This window comes from Ursus maritimus, unplaced genomic scaffold (genome assembly GCF_017311325.1).
Source record: "Ursus maritimus isolate PB19 unplaced genomic scaffold, ASM1731132v1 scaffold_25, whole genome shotgun sequence".
NCBI lineage: Eukaryota > Metazoa > Chordata > Mammalia > Carnivora > Ursidae > Ursus > Ursus maritimus.
This window is the reverse complement of record NW_024425008.1, coordinates 43527191-43545747: the sequence shown is the minus strand read 5'-3', so window position 1 is coordinate 43545747 and position 18557 is coordinate 43527191. Positions and strand designations below refer to the sequence as shown.

The window sequence follows — 18557 nt, the reverse complement described above, 5'->3', positions numbered from 1 at the left end:
TTGGACTTCATTTCTTAAGCTGTGACACGATTGGTAACATCAGCACCTAGTTTGATCTCACCTCCATGCATTTGACGGACTACCCAGAATGACCTTCTCCCAGCCTCCTAGCTAGAGAATGTGTACCCAACGTTCAGACCAAGCCGAAATGTCACTTCCTCGGTGATGCCCTCCCCAGGTTCCACAGCAGAATGATATGCTCCCACAGCGCTTTGCACCTGCCTCTGTCACAGCTCTGACCCCACTCCTCGCTAGCCTGTGAGCTTCTAGAGGGAAGGGACTGTATGTCTTCAGCTCTGTGCCTCTGTACCTAGCACGGGGCCTGGCATTGAATGGTTCTCAAATTCTGTTTGCTGAAGTGAAATGTCTATGGTGGCCAGACTAGAAAACCTGTGCTGTCCTTGAGAAGCTCAACGTATAATCACCTAGCCCTCAAAGAGAAAAACCCTTTTGGCCAAATCATCTGAATTTACTAGTATGTCCAATTAACTACATATCTGCACATGTTCCTTTGATTAAAATAAATCATTAATATCAGAAAAAACCACCTTTTCTTAATTCTATACTTAATTCATACTTGTCTATACTTTTATATGCACAGATTTACTTTTTTTAAAGAAAAGACTCCTACTTACACTTTCAAAGCTTTGTTATGGTTTAGATATCATCTTTTGAAAAATTATGCTTATGTTTTACTTGTTTTATACAAGTAATTTAACTAGAAATGACAAATTTTCATCTAGGTGTACATTGTAAATACTCAAAACATACTTATTGAATTAGATTTTATTACCTAACAGTTTCAGTTCTTGGGGATACTGACATTAATTCTATACCTGCTATATGCTATGACCTCAATATTTCTCATATAATTCTCACTGCAACCTTACTGTGCGAGAATAATTACATTAGACACCGCAGATTGCCCACTCAACAGCTAATACCCTCTTCTTCCTCACTCACATAATCCTGACTTTGATCCGGTCGTCCAGGACAGCAATATGCTTGGGTCTAGTCTTTCTCCTTTACTAGAAAGTAGTTTGGGAATGGGCATATGACCCAATACTGGTTACGGGGACCCGAGGGGAGGTCTGCTAGGGGCTTCTGGGGCACATGTTACTCTCAACAGAGAGAGAGAGAGACAGAGAGAGAAAGGAGGGGAGAGAGAGAGAAAGAGAGAGAAGAGAAGGGGAGGGGAAAGGAGCAAGGGGAGAGAAGGGGAGAGGCACTCTGCTCCACTTTAGGATGTGATGTTTGGAACCGGGCATTCATCAGTTCAAGATGGATGTAGAAAAGTGGCCCCAGAACACTGACATCGTTGAACTGCTTATATTATCCATCCTAAAACCTCCTATCTTCAGACTGCTTCTTATGTGAGATTAAAAACTCCATAGTTTAAGCTACTCGCAGGTATTTTTTTCTTGCATTCAAAAGCACCCTAACTTATATGACGATCATTTCCATTTTATAGATCAGGAAACGGACGCTGTGAGAGGAAAAATCATTAGCCCCGTGTCACACATCCTGGAAGTGACAGAATGAGGACTGGAATTTAGGTCTAATTAACTTTGAAATCCATGCTTCTCAACTATAGTTGCTGCCATCCTAAACGGTATTTAAAATCATGGTGGGATACCACATTATCAACTAACAGCCTAGCTTTTGTCAGAAACTAGACAAGATCAAATTGATCAATCTGTGTAGATGATAGAAATGCAAACTGCTTATAAAAATATGCATAATTTTAAAAAAGTTTAAAAATATGTGTAATTTGCAAATTTCCCTATATTTGCAAATCTCTTTATATAGTTTTCTTCAAAAAATTTGAATTATTCAACAAAATTTATTGAATATTGTGCCTAATAATTTGCTCAACCAAACTAATCATAGTATTAAGATTCGTGTCAAGATGAGGAATTGCTCTTTCCATGATGACTGCTCTGAAAACTACCAGAGATAGATTTGTTCCTTTTAGGTATTTATGGTTTAAATTATAAATCTTATATCTTAAATATATTTCTTCTGTTCCAGAAGACTGTTTTAATAGACCTGGAAATTTTCACAAGTCCTCTCCAAACATATCTTTGTCATAAGACCAAAAAGTTTACACACACATTCTATAGCAGAATTATGGTTGATAATTTCTATTTTGAGTGAAATGTTTACTCACCTGCAGTATGACTTATTTTATATCCAACCTAATACAGTTTAATCCCTGGACCAGGGGGCAGTGTTCATTTGAATGGCTGGGTTGGCTGAATGTCAAAGAACTATTTAAAAATAAAATTACAACACAGTACTTTCACGGTTTGTCATATGAACTAGAGACCTGGATTATTATCTGATTCTCACACAAAAAACATAAATTCTTAAGACATTCAGTTTAGATGAGAAGGAAGCAATTCATATGGCTTGTTCTATTAAAGTAAACAAAAGAACATGATAGATATTCTATCTAAGAGTGGTTGAGAAAATCATCAAAAGTTAGTTTAAAAAGTATTTGTTTTAAAGTGATTACTGTTACTACATTCCAAGCATATTTTTTGTATACTTACTTCCTGGTCCACTAGTGAAAGATCCGGCCTCAGCCCTTCACAATAATGCATGTAACGGACAGAATTCCCTGGCAAGTCCCCTCTGAGTAAGATAATTGCGTCATGAGGCATAGAGGCTAGAAGGTTCTTTGCAAATTTATCAATCACATAGTTGGTCCTTTGGTCACAAGCGCTAAGTAAAAGGATAAGGAAACAGTAAAAGAGCAACATCCTGCTAAGGTTTTAACAAGAATGGGGTTCGTTTCTGCTCCATTCTTTGCCCATCACGTACTCTACATGTAGTGTTTCAAAGCATTCTAGTTTGTATCTTCCAAGAGGATGCATATATTTGAAAAAAGAATGCTATCATCTGAAAGAAAAAGAGAAGGAACTCGTTGTGCAACTAACTAAAAATCAGTGTACTGCTTTACTGCTGGAATTTATAATCATTCCTATAAAGAGGGAATTAGTGCTCAAGAATAAGTCCTTTTTTCCCCTAAAGGACATCTAATTTCACTAAAAAGAAGTAAGGCTTCTGATTTCGCTTGAAATTCAAGGTAATTGCATGTCAATTCCATTTAGACCAAACGGATTTTCAGAGATGCAAAAGGAAATCTGCCCGTTTCTAGCATAACTTTGTATTATAGATTGGTCTGACTCTCTTACATGCAAGCTTGATTCTTTCCACCACTTCCCCAAACCACAGGCTCCCTGTGGTCCTCTATCCCTTCTAGACAGAGAAATCATTAGGGAACGAGACCAATAAGAAGGAAGGGAAGGAGTAGTTGGTTGAGTTGTTTACTTCTCTCCATATATTTTTGGATATTGCCAACAAGGGCAGTACAACTCCTTTCAATGATAGAGTGGACTTTCAAACTTCAAAGAAAACTGGCATGAATTCTGAGAGCTTCCCACGAAAAAAGAAAAAGACTACAAGAGAGTAAAAGCATCAAAAAATGGAACAAGCATTGTCCTTCCTGTTATTATCAGGTCTGTTACATGTAATGGTTCGTAGAAACACAGCTTCAAGTTGAATCACTGGGCTGGCATCACAAAGCAAATGAACATTGCTAGGAACAAAATATGCACCCTTGCCTTTGTAGTTGATGCAACTGCTTCTTACTGTGACTCCCTACTTTGCACGGTGATGCCTCACACAGCAAAGTTGCTATCTATTCCATTCCCCTGGGACAAATACAAGAATCAAAACAAAATAAAACAGTCCAGCCTGTACAAGCATCCTTGGTGTTGAACCTGGGTTGCAGACCCAAGTCAGGAGAAGACTGGGACAAAACGAACTAGGGAAACACAGTGGGCTTTGCAAGCCCCTGTTGAGCTAGCTATGGAGTTGTATCTGGGACAGGCATCGCCTTTCCACCAGACCTCCTGGTGACGCAGGCTTCCTAACACTGGCTCTACTCTGGTATTATAAAGAACATCAGTTTTTAAAGTTAAGTTGAAAGGGGAAATTCAAGCGCCTGAGTGGCTCAGTAGGTTACGTATCTGACGCCTGGTTTCGGCTCAGGTCATGAGATCGAGTCTCTCCATAGGGCTCCCTGCTGAGTGCAGAGTCTGCTTGAAATTCTCTCTCCCTCTCTCTCTGCCCCTCCTCCTGCTGTGCTCTCTCTCTCCCTCACGTAAATAAATCTTAAAAAAAAACAAAGGGGAAATTGAATCTTTTAAAATACCAATCAAATCTCACTACAATGAAACTCCAGTGTACTCTTCCGCTGCTGTAATGTTTACTCAGTGCTGCTGGAAATGAATGAACTTTCATCTAAAACTTGGACATGTTTTATGCCAGACTTAGATTTTCATTGGAAAGGTTACTAAACAGAGTTTGAAAAGTATATATAATTTCACAATGCATAAGGGTTAAGAAACCTTTAGAACTTCAATTATTTCAAAATAATTAACATTCACTACTATGCAGTGAACTGGACAAGGGCCAGGTGTTACTCCAAAGATGGAATCTTCAAAGCATAAAAGGGAATTATTTTAGGACATACAAAGAGGCCCAAATGTCTTTAGTCTCCATCTAAGTGGTATTTTAGATCACGGACTTCTATTACATCCTCCAGATCCTACCTAGTATCTCTAGGGTTCCTCAGAGGAAAATACACAACTAGTTAATGTGTCTCACCCCAGCCCTTGTTTGCAATGGCCTGCAACCACACATCACTCGTGCTGAGATTCTGTTCAGAAGTTTAAGAAGCACTATATTCAGACGAAGCTGCCTCACTCTGAAAACCAGGGGAGGTTAAAGGTGAAATAAAGCCCAAGAACCTAAATATCTAAGAGTCTCTTGCTTGAGTGCTACTTTTCATAAAAATAAGCACGTGTTACCTGAAATTAGAATATATTTGGTAAATGATAAAAACGGCTGCTGACAGCCATTCCAGACACTGAAGTCCGTTGGTGTTCAGCACTCGGTTGCTCTCAGAAACCAGCGTGGCCAAGCCGATGCCAGCGAGGACGGCCACCACCGCATTGCTCTGCATCCAGAATCTTTCCACCTGCGACAGAGACAGGCAGACAGGACACCCGGCTGACTGGTTTACGCAATCCATCAGGTACTTGTCTATTTAACGAACACACTGTGTACAGACAGCTGCTTATGCCCGCTGTCACTCAGGTCTCGCTCACGGACTTCCCCGACCCAACTCCATGTCACTTGAGTTTCAGTTTTCAAGTATCTCTCCTTCCCAGTGTGACACACAAATCTCCCTCTTTTGGATCCACACGTTCTTTTCGATTCTACGGCGTGCACCTTGAACTCCTGCCACTGGAATGGTGGAGGAGATGGAGAAATGTTCTTGCTTTACTCCTGAGGTCTCCTCCCCGGTGGGGAAGCGCCCCTAGTCTGACTCCCCTCACTTCTGCCTGCAAGACTGTAGGCACTGAGCTGAGGCGGGGTCTGGGAGCTGGGAGTGGGCCCGCACGGCCCTGCCCTTTCCCCCCACTCTTCCTCTGGGGGGGGGGGTGCAGCATGAGGAAGCCCCCTTGCCCGCAGATACAAACTACCCTCTCCGATCTCAGCGTTCGCAGTGTAAAGGTGGTTCACCCGTTGCTGTGGTGCTGGTTTATCTCGTTTCTCAACGGACTCAGAACGCAGACGATCCCAGGCCTTTGAACACACACGGGAGACTTGGCCTTAGCCACTGAAAAGCAGCTGCCTACATTTACAGTTTCTACCACAAAGAGAAGAAATGGCGGCCGGGGGAAAACAGAAACGTGGTGGGTCTTTCGCACGGGCCTGAGCCCGCTGAGGTAAAAACCACCGCAGTGTGGGTAAGAGCCCCCAGCTACAACCTTTATCTCTTTGCTGCTTTTCAACAAAGTTCCAGGAGATCCGCAGGAGTACTTATATCTGTAAGCACATACATAAAATAACTAACTTCAAACTACGTTATGTTTATTTTTCTACCTAACTATTGTGTTAACTAAATGCTGCATTTTTTTCCCCGTAAAAAAAGGCCACAGTCTTTCTGGTTCAAGAATTTAACTTTTGATCTATAAAACTGTATACACAATTTTAGCTATTTCTGAGATCAGTTGCTCTTTTACAAGATTCATAAGGACAAATTTGGTCACCAACTTTCTGGTCAAAGGACATATCTAAGTAAAACTTACCACACCCATGAAGAGTGGTTTTGAAATATCTAAATTCGCCCTCCAAGCAAAGAACAATGAATAAATGCAGAACATTCCAGTAAAAAGCCATACCAACGATGGATTCTGTCTATCCCTATAAAAAAATTAAATATATCCAAAATTATTTATGTGCATGAATATCAATAATAATATTACACAGTTTTAAACTATAGGAAAAAAATTATATCTATAAAACTTTCTATTTTTAACTAGGGACAAAGAAAGATCTCAATTAAAAAAATCCGAGCTGGAATAACTAACTGAAACATAGGAATCAACTACGTACTGCACTGCATATTACAGACAACTTCACTTGGAACTATGCAGCAAGAGACAGAAAGTTAAAATTCGGAGAAGAAATACAAATGATCAATCTTGTTAAATTTAAGATGTAATTAAACATATGCAAAACGAAAGGATAATTTCATGCCTCAAAATAATAAAGATTTTAAAACAGCAAATCTCAATATTGGTGAGGCTGCCACAGAATGAACGTGTATGTGAGTATAATCCTCAAGAAAAATTAATTTGATAATATATATCAAAAGCCTTAAAAATAATCACACTTGGGGCACCTGGGTGGCTCAGTCGGTTAAACAACTGCCTTTAGCTCAGGTCATGATCTCAGGGTCCTGGGATTGAGCCCCACTTTAGGCTCCCTGCTCGCGGGGAGCTGCTTCTCCCTCTCCCTCTACTCCTCCCCCCTCCCCCTGCTGTGCTCTCTCTTTCTCAAATAAATAAAATCTTTAAAAAAAAATAATCACACTCATTTACCCAGTAATTTGACATGTAGGCATAAATCTTTAAGCAAAACCAGAAATGTGGATAAAGATTAATCCATAAAAATGCTTTAACACTACTTATAATAGAAGTGGAAGCAATCTAAAGATTCCCAAATAGCAAAACACTTAAGTTAATTCTCTTAGGTCAGAGAATGGAATTTTATATAGACATTTAAATGACCATTGAAGTCTTTTTACGATATGGGCAAATGCGCACAATATAACGTTAAGTGTCAAGGAAACAGAACTATAAATGTGTGTACAAATATAAATTTACATAAAACAGGTTAGAAAGTAAATGGACAAAAAATTAATGGAGGTTAAGAGTGTTGTATTTTTTAGGCTTTCTTTCATCATCAGAGGTTACTTTCTTCTTCAGAGGAATTCAAATAGTTGTTTACTTCTTTTGCAATGCAGCAAAAATGAGTAGCTACGGGTACATTAAGGGATCAAACCAGAAGTTTAAGACATCAAATGACTTGCTTACTTAGATTGTAATATACTGCTCAATCTTCCAAAATCATTCACTTATAATCGGAAAAAAAAACCCCAAAACTAGCAACAAAGCAATACACACTTGCTGTAACAGAAATGGTTAGAGTCATTTATTTGGAATATAAAATAATACTGGCAATGTTCTTCCATGGCATATTAAAAATATGAATTGAATTAATGAATATGGAAAAAAGAACAGGAAAAGAAATTATATTACTCACTTTCTTGCTAAACATATATTTGCCCAAACTGCAAGGGCTTGAATGTTGAGTGAGAGTTGGGTCCTCATACTTGTTACTTGAGAACTGTAAAAGACAATCTAACTTATCATGGGTAGAAAACAAACTTGGTTAGTTCCAAATAAAACATTCTTTGTAAAATATGTCTGATTATGCACTGAATAGTTCTAAGGGCTGAAGGCAGATGTTAAAATTATTTTGTCTTCTTTTAAATTTGGGAGGAAAAGTACCATAAGAAAGAGTTAAACTGTTCTAAGATGTTTTCCAATTGTAATATTTGGTTACCAATTTATTATTTGGGATAGGCTCAGAGCAAGTAATTCTTCTGTATTTGTAATGCTGGTATGCTGTATTGATAATATAAACCAATTTGGATCCCTCAGTTGGTTTGGTAAGAAGTCATCTGAAATGGGTTTTTCAACTTCTGTCAGCAGTGTAGACATGGCTTCCTGTGATTTAGCAACTGAAAACAAAATTAACGCGGGGTGCCTGGGGGGCTTAGCTGGTTGAACATCCAACTCTTGATTTTGGCTCAGGTCATGATCTCAGGGTTGTGGGATCAAGCCTGCTTGGGATTCTCTCTCTCACTCTCCCTCTGCTCCTTCTCCCCACCCTGCACATGCACTCTCTCTTTCTCTCTTAAAAAAAAAAAAAAAAAAAAAAAAAAAGGGTTTCCTTGTTTTCTATATTGTTTGGTTCAAAAATGTTTAAGCCATATCTGAGAAATGTATTTTTTTCCTATAGTTAAACTAAATTCTTCCATTAACTAATAAGCATTTCCCAGGTGTTATCTGAGTTCTGAAATAGCTCTAGCAGTCTCCAGTTTTTAAAAAAGAAATGACTCTACACCAACTCGAAGAACTTTCTTCTCCCTGCTGGCAATTTTACTGGAGAAAATGTGATGCCATAATTATGGAGACCACACAATGTGTATTTTACTAATGGAGACTCATCTACTATGAGAAGATATTCTTACTCATTTTCAAATACACTTGAAAAAATTGATTCCAGCATGAGGCCCATTTCAAACCATTCTTCAAAAGGAACGAAGTCAGTCTCAAAATTAATTCTTGGAGATCTGTTGCTTAAATGTGAGCTCTAAATCATGGTCACTGCCTAGGGTCAGATTCAACAATTTCCTTGTACAGGATTGCAATTTAGAGATATGCATGGGGGAAGAATTTAATTTGCTTGACTGGAAAGGGAGAGATGATTAGGTCCCATCATTTTGAAGGATTTTCTAGTACGTTAATTATGAGTTGCTTTTCTCAACACTCCTGTCTACTTGAAACAATTAAAGACTAGAAATTCTCTCACTCAGTCAGAGAGTGCTAGGATCACGCTTCCATTCGACGTTACGATTTGGTTCGAACGAATAGTGTGGGTATGAGTGATCACCACTTCCGTCAAGTACTTTTTCTAGGCATATCACCTAACTGCTATTACTTCAAAAGAAAGGAGGTTCTTACGTTCCCCAATCGATGAGTTTTATGTGCAACTAATAAAAGTTAGATGGATGGTCCAGCATTGCTCTTGAGAGTGCTTTGGAGTTCATGTGTGATTTGTTAAGGCAAAATATACTATCAATCTCAAATGTGACAACAACGCTATATGACGTTGGTAGAAAAGAGAAGGCAATGAGTCTTCCGGCATGCAGCAAAGTAGAATCAAGCAAAAGCCCACAGACACTGGTAAAGCTGTCTTTCATAACGGAGCTTCTTGCTACCTTTTCCCCAACCAAAAAGAAAAAGGAGCCACAAAAGTTTCAGTCAGACATAAAAAAAAAAAAATTTAAAATCAGTTATGAGGGGGCGCCTGGGTGGCACAGCGGTTAAGCGTCTGCCTTCGGCTCAGGGCGTGATCCTGGTGTTATGGGATCGAGCCCCACATCAGGCTCCTCCGCTATGAGCCTGCTTCTTCCTCTCCCACTCCCCCTACTTGTGTTCCCTCTCTCGCTGGCTGTCTCTATCTCTGTCGAATAAATAAATAAAATCTTTAAAAAAAAATAAAATAAAATCAGTTATGAGAACCAACAAAAGGTTACATAAGAATAATTGGTGGCAGGGGCGCCTGGGTGGCGCAGTCGTTAAGCGTCTGCCTTCAGCTCAGGGCGTGATCCCGGAGTCCTGGGATCAAGCCCCACATCAGGCTCCTCTGCTGGGAGCCTGCTTCTTCCTCTCCACTCCCCCTGCTTGTGTTCCCCCTCTCACTGGCTGTCTCTATCTGTCAAATAAATAAATAAAATCTTTAAAAAAAAAAAAGAATAATTGGTGGCAGGAAAATGTTTTCAAGATACAGTAAAAAGTGCAAACAGGCGGGCTCATAAAACAGTATGCACAGTATGATCCGATCTTTTAAAACAAAAATATAAAAAATATTGAAAGGATACGAACAAAAATGTTAATGGATTAACAATAGTGGTTATCTCAATACACTGGAATTATAGTAATTTTAATTTTCTTGTATTTGCTTACCTGGATTTTCTAAACTTTCTATAATGACTGTGTATCACATTTTGGGAGCAGGGGAAAGGGACATTTAAAAAGAAAAGAAGGGGGGCGCCTGGGTGGCACAGCGGTTAAGCGCCTGCCTTCGGCTCAGGGCGTGATCCCCGCGTTATGGGATCGAGCCCCACATCAGGCTCCTCCGCTGTGAGCCTGCTTCTTCCTCTCCCACTCCCCCTGCTTGTGTTCCCTCTCTCGCTGGCTGTCTCTATCTCTGTCAAATAATAAAAAAATAAAATCTTAAAAAAAAAATAAAAAAAAAAATAAAAAATAAAAAGAAAAGAAGGATGGAAGGCAGCAAACAAGCTAGCAAGGTAACAAGACGGACTCTGAGAGAACCTATGACCTGCCTCATACATAGAGCTGAAATATTGTCCCCGTATTTTAAAAATGGTTTTCAAATAGTCCTGGGAATCCCAAATTAATAATCAGTTAGGAGATCACTTTAGAGTCATAGAGGACTATTCTTCCATAATTTTATATTGAAAATAATACAAAAATAGTACAGGATTGGTATGGATATTTTTCAAGTTGTCTTAATCTGTGTGGGTTTTAAAGCAAATATTAACCCATTTTTCAAAGAACTCTAGTGGGTAATACAGATGAAATATGTGTGCTTAAGCAGCTCTAAAAAGGTTGGATATTAGAAATCTTTAAGTCCAAAATAGAGCTTAAGGACAGCCTAAAGAAAAAATCTTAAGAGACATTAAATAAATGAAGCTCTAAAGAATTTAAGAACATAGGTCAATCCTGGAAAGAAAAGAATCAAATTGCTAAATATAATGTTATAAAATGTCTGAAAAAAAGACGAAACCAGAACAAAGGACAAATGATGTCTAAAGCAACACAGCATTGGGTCACCTCGTATCCAAACGGAAACATTCTAGGTTGACAGTCTACTAATAACTGTGTGCTTACTGCTCACTTCTAGCTTTGTCTGAAGGAAATGCTCGAATGTTTGCCAGTACACACAAAAGACGAGTGACCACGCCGGCGAGAGCCACTTCTCAGCACACTGCTTCACAAAGACAGCCCAGAAGCCCCCCAAATCACTTAGTCTAGGAACTAACAGAGAATTCACTTAAAACCAGTTTCAAATATTTCATACTCACAGCAGAATTTTAGACATACTGGATCCTGTTTCAGACTTGGCCTAAACATAAAAGAGAGAAAGAAGTCTATTTGCGTCAGCCTTCAACTGCAGCTTTGTTAGGCTACTGCATTTTAACTGTCTTGATTTCGAATATACATGTTTTAAGTAGACAGTGCAACATCTCTCTTCATTCGGTCTTTGCTTCAGAGCCTTACTGAGTTTTTGAAGAGAAGTCAGTGGAAACTGAACACAGACATCCTGGAGGAAGAACTACAGAAATAATGATGGGCTAAAAATCAGTTAAACTATTTCCAGCAGGAACGATTAACACACTGAGGAATTAACAGACTTTACACTCTTGTTACAGAGTGTCTTTAAGGCACTTTGATTAGAGCTCATTATCACATGTTAGTCTATAATTTCACAATTATGTGTGAATTATACAAATTTCAAATCTGGAGTGGCCCTCAAGCAGTATTGTAATGGAATAACCCACAGAAGTAAGCCAGAGTATAAATTTAAAGAATCAAACTAAGTCAAAAAGTAATTAATAATTAACCTTTCATTAAGCTATTTTATTACGAAATATCTCCTACATACGAACAACACATACAATGTATATTTAAGGGATAAAGAGTTTTTAAAAATCTAAAGAGCCACCAGTCACTTAAGAACTGGAACTGCGTGAATACCATAAAGTACCTCACAAAGCGTCCCCAGGCCTCGCTTTTCTCACCCCCCCAGTGATAACGACTACCTTGAATTTTGTGTTAATCATTCCCCTACTTTCTAAAAATATATAGTTCTACTTCTTTCGTAGGTACCTTGAGCAATAGATTGTTTAATTTTTGCATGGTTTAGAATTTTGTACCAATGGTGTCATATAATACGTAGTCTTCAGAGACCTGCCTTCTTGGGTAAGGCACAAAAAGCACAGAGCAGGACAGAAAAATCCGATACAACGGTCTCTATTAAAAAAAACAAACAAGCAGGGGCGCCTGGGTAGCGCAGTCGTTAAAGCGTCTGCCTTCGGCTCAGGGCGTGATCCTGGCGTACGTGGATCGAGTCCCACATCAGGCTCCTCCGCTATGAGCCTGCTTCTTCCTCTCCCACTCCCCCTGCTGTGTTCCCTCTCTCGCTGGCTGTCTCTCTGTCACATAAATAAATAAAATCTTAAAAAAAAAAAACAAACAAACAAACAAAAAAAACCCACCATGTGTTTGTCCTTTTATTTTGCAGAAAAACCTTCGGTGTTTTTTTTTCCTAACTTACGTTTCAGGGAAAGCAAGGCCTTTTGAACTTTAAAAAACACGTCCAGTGAAATTATATCTTATAAGGTATTTACACATAGGTATTACACTAAATACCACCATGAACACTATTTGTCAAATATGAAAAAAGAAAGTGTTTTGGTCAAGGTAAATTAAAAATTTTGAGGGTTTTTTTTTTTTCCTTAATCTTTTCCAAATATTTTAAATCACAGACCAAGGGACCAAAGTGATACCCAATGCTAAGAAGAAAGAAATGTTTCAAGTGCTGGCAGAAGAGTCTTTTTCATGTTTATTATTCTGGAAAGCACATTCAGGATATACAGCATTATGATGTCAGGTTAAAGGATTCCAAGTTCTTCCTAATGTACGTTAAAGGCCACATTCCAAGGAGCAAGGCTGTTACACAGATAACTGAAATGAAAATTCTATGTGCTGTCATTGGTAGACATTGGTTTTTTTTTTTTTTTTTTAGTCAAGGCCCAGGCAGAACACTGAAGTTTCACCACTTACTTCCTTAAAAGGGCTTTAAATATAAGTTTACCAGACTGAATGTTCCGTATTCTTCCCTGAGAAAATGCGTCAAAAATCCTGGCAATGTTGTCTGGTCTCCCCAGGTCCAACGGGCTTGATTGAGGTAGGATGAGACAGGAAGGTAGGCGTAAGGCAGTAAGCCAGCAGAGAAGCACAGACTCAGCTTCAACAGGGTGCCCAGGGGGAGCTCCTGCATCAAAGCGTAGTGTGCAACAACGTTTACGTTTAGTCCAGTCATCCTGGAACTTCAAGAACACGTCAAGGAAAACATCAAAATGTCCACTCAGAGCTGATCTCTCAATTTCTAAGTCACCACAGAATACTACTTTGTTAAACCTTCTGAGTACTGTGGATTACTAGAAAATTCCATCAGCCTGAACTCCTTTGCATGGCAGGTGAAATCTGAGTGAAGCAAATAATATTAGGGGAGACTCCAGAGTATCGTGTTTATATTTAAAACTATGTCATGACATGCAGCATTACATGGCTGAGATAACACACGTGCGCGTGATGGTTTGGCTGGTTTTGAATATACCCAAAATATTGTTCCAATACAATTCCCTTCATCACCATCACCAGCAGCAGACTTCAACTATATTCTCTATTATGATGACACACTGACAATATGATTCTTTCCGCAAGGGTTTTGGATATTTCATGGAAATATTTGTCACAAATATTTTAGCTTTTAAATAACCTCCCAATTCATCCAAATGCTCTTTTTCCTCAATGTACATATAGGACAAGTACTGATGGAAATTTCTTATGTGTAACAATGTTGCCTCATAAGAGAAGGTATTTCTCATCTGTCCTTTTATTTATTTATTTATTTATTCATTTATTTGAGAGAGAAAGAGAAAGAGAGAGAAAGAGCAGGGGGGAGGGGAAGATGGAGAGGGACAAGCAGACTCCCCGCTGAGCACGGAGCCTGACACAGGGCTCGATCACACGATCCTGAGATCATGACCTGAGCTGAAATCAAGAGCTGGATGCTTAATCGACTGAGACACCCAGGCGCCCCCTCACCTGCACATTTCTAAAATAAAGGACAATACTGACAAAGTCTTATAAAGATTACAATCAAAAGAATTCTGGTATCCGAAAAGATTCAAATAGTGGTTGCTTTAGTACTTGGGAAAAGGGGTCTCTTACAAATATCATAATCGGAAATTCCCAACTTTTCCTTTACAAAAAAGGAAAATTCACATGTGACAATGAATATAAGAACCAAGGTTCACATTCACCAGAAGTAGAACAAGCAGTTGACTTATATTAGCATTTTCAAATAAACACTCTTAATTGAAAATGGAGTCTTTTTACTATAGTACTGATTTCATTTGATATTTCTAAAGTGGTAATGAGATGCATAAAAATAATGGCATGAAAAGAGTATAAGAAATAACTAATTGAGCAACATGCCTTTGCTATTCTTAAAAGTAGTTTCAAATAAAACAAATGTTTATATTTTGACAGTTTCTGCACGTTATAAAGTTCAATTTAGAGTGGCATAATGCAATTGACGGAGAATTTTCCTTTTGTGTGAGAAATCAACAGGGAGACAATTACACGAGAGCTTTTTCAGAGAGCGCAGGAGAGTGACTCTGAGTCCTAACTACATATACATTAGAATCCCTGCAGAGCTTTTTGAAAATGTCCATGTCTGGGCCTCACTCCGGACCAATTAAATCAGAATTATTTTGGAGTGGGATTGGCATAAATATACATACATATACAGAAATATATGTATGTATACAAGCATATACACATACGTACACACATACACACACTTTTTAAAAGCTTCCCAGATCATCTGAGTAGCCAGGGTTGCAACCAACTGACTCAGGACTTCTTACTCTGCCTCAAATCATCTGACCAGTGAGATCCAACTCCCCTGTCGCTTCATTGGTAGATCTTATTTTCCTTATTTTCTCTACTATTTAACTAGTGAAAATGAAATTGTCCTTTGAAGAGTCATACTTCCCCAAATTTCATTATTCATCAGTAGCTGACCTAAGTACAGAATAAACAGGCTCTCAGATCAGGCTCCTACCTTGTCCACTCTGAGTCCTGCACGTTTTATACAAAGCATACGGTTCTCCTTTCAATTAACTAACACAAAATATTTACTTTTTAAGTTCCTGTCAGTCAACGCACCTCTCTATTATCTGAAAGCCTGCCTAGGAGGAAAGCCATCAAGATGGCAACACAGATCATTCCCGACTTCAGTCTCCCTCACAAGAAGACCAGCTAGTAGCTATCTGCAGACAAGACATCATTGTGAAGAATCCCAGAATCCAGGGGTGAGGCTAAAGCACGTCCTGGACCATACAGACTGAGAAGAACCACATTCGAAATAAGAAGGAGCACTCTGACTGCATCACTCCTCCCCAACACCAGCCAGCACTGCACGAACAGAGCTCCCCTGGGGCAACAGTTTTTCCAGTGGGAAAACAGAGTCCAAGGTGGACATCCAGCTCCCCCAGCACGGCAGGACACTTCCCAGGAGGCTCATTCAGTTCTCACCTCTTGATGACCATGGTGGGAGGAAGGGGTCTGCTGGGATCAACCACTGGGGATCACGCAGACAGAAGGGAAGCAGGGCTGTCGGCAACCGGTGCTCAGATCTGGCAGACTGTGTTCCTGCTTGCAGCTGTGCCCAAGCAGAGATCCCAGTCGTTCTGCCCATCTGCAGAGCTGAGCCGGTAGCTGATCCCACCCTAAACTAATTCTGATTTAGTTGATCTGGGGCATACTTTAACATAATAAAGTCCATATATGCCAAGCCCATAGCTAACATCATCCTCAATGGTGAAAGACTGAAAGCTTTTCCTCTAAGATCAGGAATAAGACAAGGGTGCCCACTCTCACCAATTCCTGTTCAATACAGTCCTGGAAATCCTGGTCAGAGTATTCAGGCAAGAAAAAGAAATAAAAGGCATCCAAATCAGAGAAGAAGTAAAACTGTCTCTATTTGCAGATGACATGCTCTTATATAGAGAAAATCCTAGACTCTACCAAAAAAACTGTTAGACTAATAAATGAATTCAATAAAGTTGCAGGATACAAAATTAATGTACAAATTTTGTACATTAACAATACATGTTTTGTAGTACATTACCAATACATGTTTTGCACACTAACAATAAACTATAAACTGAAAGAAAATGATCTCATTCACAATAACATCAAAAACAATAAAATACTTAACAATAAATTTAATCAAGGAGGTGAAAAATCTGTACACTGAAAACTACAAGGCATTGATGAAAGAAAATGAAGAAGACACAATAAATGGAAAGATACCCCTTGTTCACAGATTGGAAGAATTAATATATTTTAAGTGTCCGTATTACACAAAGCCATCTATAGATTCAATGAAACCCCTATCAAGACTCCAATCTCATTTTTAACAGAAATAGAAAAACAAAACCTAAAATTTGTATGGAACCACAAAAGACCCCAAATAGCCAAAATAACCTTGCAAAAGAGGAATGAAGCTGGAGGCATCACACTTCCTAATTTCAAACCAGATTATGCAGCTATTGTAATCCAGAGTTTAAGATGGCGGGGTAGGAAGATTCTCAACTCACCTCCTCCCACAGACACGACAAATCTACAAAGACCTGAACACTATCTGAGCAAGTGCTACCACAACAAAGAATAAAAGGGCCACATGAAAATATGTGGGAGAAGCAGAGACGTGGTCTCACCAAAAACCCCACCCCAGTGCTGCAACCCACAGTCAGGAGGGATCTCATAAATACAGGACTTCTCCCTGAGGAGCAAGGGGTTTGTGCCCCATGGAAGGCACCCCAACCTTTGGGTCCTGCACCAGAAAGATGATCCCCCACCAAATGTCTGGTTTTGAAAGCCAATAGGTCAAATGTTCAGGAAAATTATAGGACTGTAGGGAACAGAGACGCTGCTCTTAAGGACTCATATACAGACTCGCTCACCCCAGAACCTGGTACAGAAGCAGCAGTCTGGAAGCAGTGCAAGACCATAAGTGAAGAAGATTCATTTGCTAATCTTAATATGTCTGTTGTAAGGACAGAAGCCTGGTAGAACTCTCTCTGGGGACAGAGACATTGAAGCATGCCATTTCTGGCGTTCTTCCTCTATCCTGCTAGTGCCGTGAGTGTGCCCACTCCTGTGTGCCACTCCATCACAGCTCTGCCAAAGCCAGCCAGGCAAATGCCCAACCTCACATACCCCTCCACCACGGCTCCACCAAAGTCAGCCACGGTGCACAGCCCACACAGTGGATGCCCCTTAAGTGCCTGGATCTGGTGGCCAAGGGGAATTGCATTTTTGGGTCCAATGGGTCTAAAACAACTGGAAAGACAGTTCTTGGCAGGCTACCATCCCCAAGGGACTGCACTGACAACAGACTAAAACAGCCCCTGGTCTTCCTATGAACAAACTTCAGGCTGAGGGGTAGGTTTCAGGTTTACCAACACATCTAAAGGCTACAGACGTGCTCTCAGGGAACACAGGCTGAAGGATACCATCTCTGAGTTCTCACCTGGCCTCATTACACCTTGCCTGCACCTGCCAGAAAGAAGCTCATACACTCATCTGGAACCCTGAATTTGCAATAGTCCTTAAGGGGAGACTCCCTCCCCCCCAGATCACTTGGTCTGGAGGCTAGTACGGTCAATGATTGCAGTCTCTCAGGACTATATACATTTGTATACCTTAAAGATGCTGACTGAGGGGCTGGTTTCCAATCAGCCTGAAACTAGGTGCTGACTGAGATCCCTCCCTCTGGAACACTCACAAGTCTTGACACAATAACTAGAACCTACCAAGAGAAACTCAGGCTGCTTAGACAATCATAAAGGTTTGAGAGAAAACCAAGAGCTAGAGCAAAGTTAAACAATGAGGCTCATCTCCTACACAGAGCCAATCCTGCAAGACTGGGAGAGACAGCTATTTTATCTAATGCACAGAAACAACCACAGAGAGTCAAGCAAAATGAGGAGAGAGGAATATATTGCAAACAAAAGAACAAGATAAAAGCCTGGGAAAAAATCTTAATGAAACAGAGATAAGTAATTTGTCTGACAAAGAGTTAAAAGTAATGGTCATAGGGGCGCCTGGGTGGCTCAGTTGTTAAGCTTCTGCCTTCGGCTCAGGTCATGATCCCAGCGTCCTGGGATCAAGCCCCGCATCAGGCTCCCTGCTCAGCGGGGAGTCTGCTTCTCCCTCTCCCTCTCCCCCTGCTTGTGTTCCCCCTCTCGCTGTGTCTCTCTCTGTTAAATAAATAAAATCTTAAAAAAAAAAAGTAATGGTCATAATGATGCTCACCACACTTGGGAGAAGAATGGATAAACACAGTGAGAAGTTCAACAAAGACACAGAAAATATAAGACAGTACCAAACAGAAGTCACAGAACTGAAGAATACAATAACTGAACTGAAAAATACACTATAGGAGTTCAACAGCAGACT

The 18557-nt window shown here is 39.8% G+C and overlaps 1 protein-coding gene across 9 annotated transcripts in view; it reads right to left on the bottom strand.

Annotated features, from left to right (window-relative positions):
- Positions 1-18557, bottom strand: part of TMEM260 (transmembrane protein 260) — a 73035-nt gene that overhangs the window by 22051 nt on the left and 32427 nt on the right. For 8 of the 9 annotated variants that reach the window (XR_005837708.1, XR_005837709.1, XR_005837710.1 and 5 more), the window contains exons 6-11: positions 13114-13293; positions 11321-11361; positions 7687-7770; positions 6168-6282; positions 4881-5050; positions 2556-2727 (exon numbers count right to left, since the gene is read on the bottom strand). Coding sequence is in view for 6 of the 9 variants with exons in the window: in XM_040641874.1 (XP_040497808.1) it covers positions 2556-2727; positions 4881-5050; positions 6168-6282; positions 7687-7770; positions 11321-11361; positions 13114-13293 (762 nt within the window). In the remaining 3 variants the exon portion in view is untranslated. The remainder of the gene's footprint in view (positions 1-2555; positions 2728-4880; positions 5051-6167; positions 6283-7686; positions 7771-11320; positions 11362-13113; positions 13294-18557) is intronic. The other variant, XM_040641873.1, reaches the window with a different exon arrangement.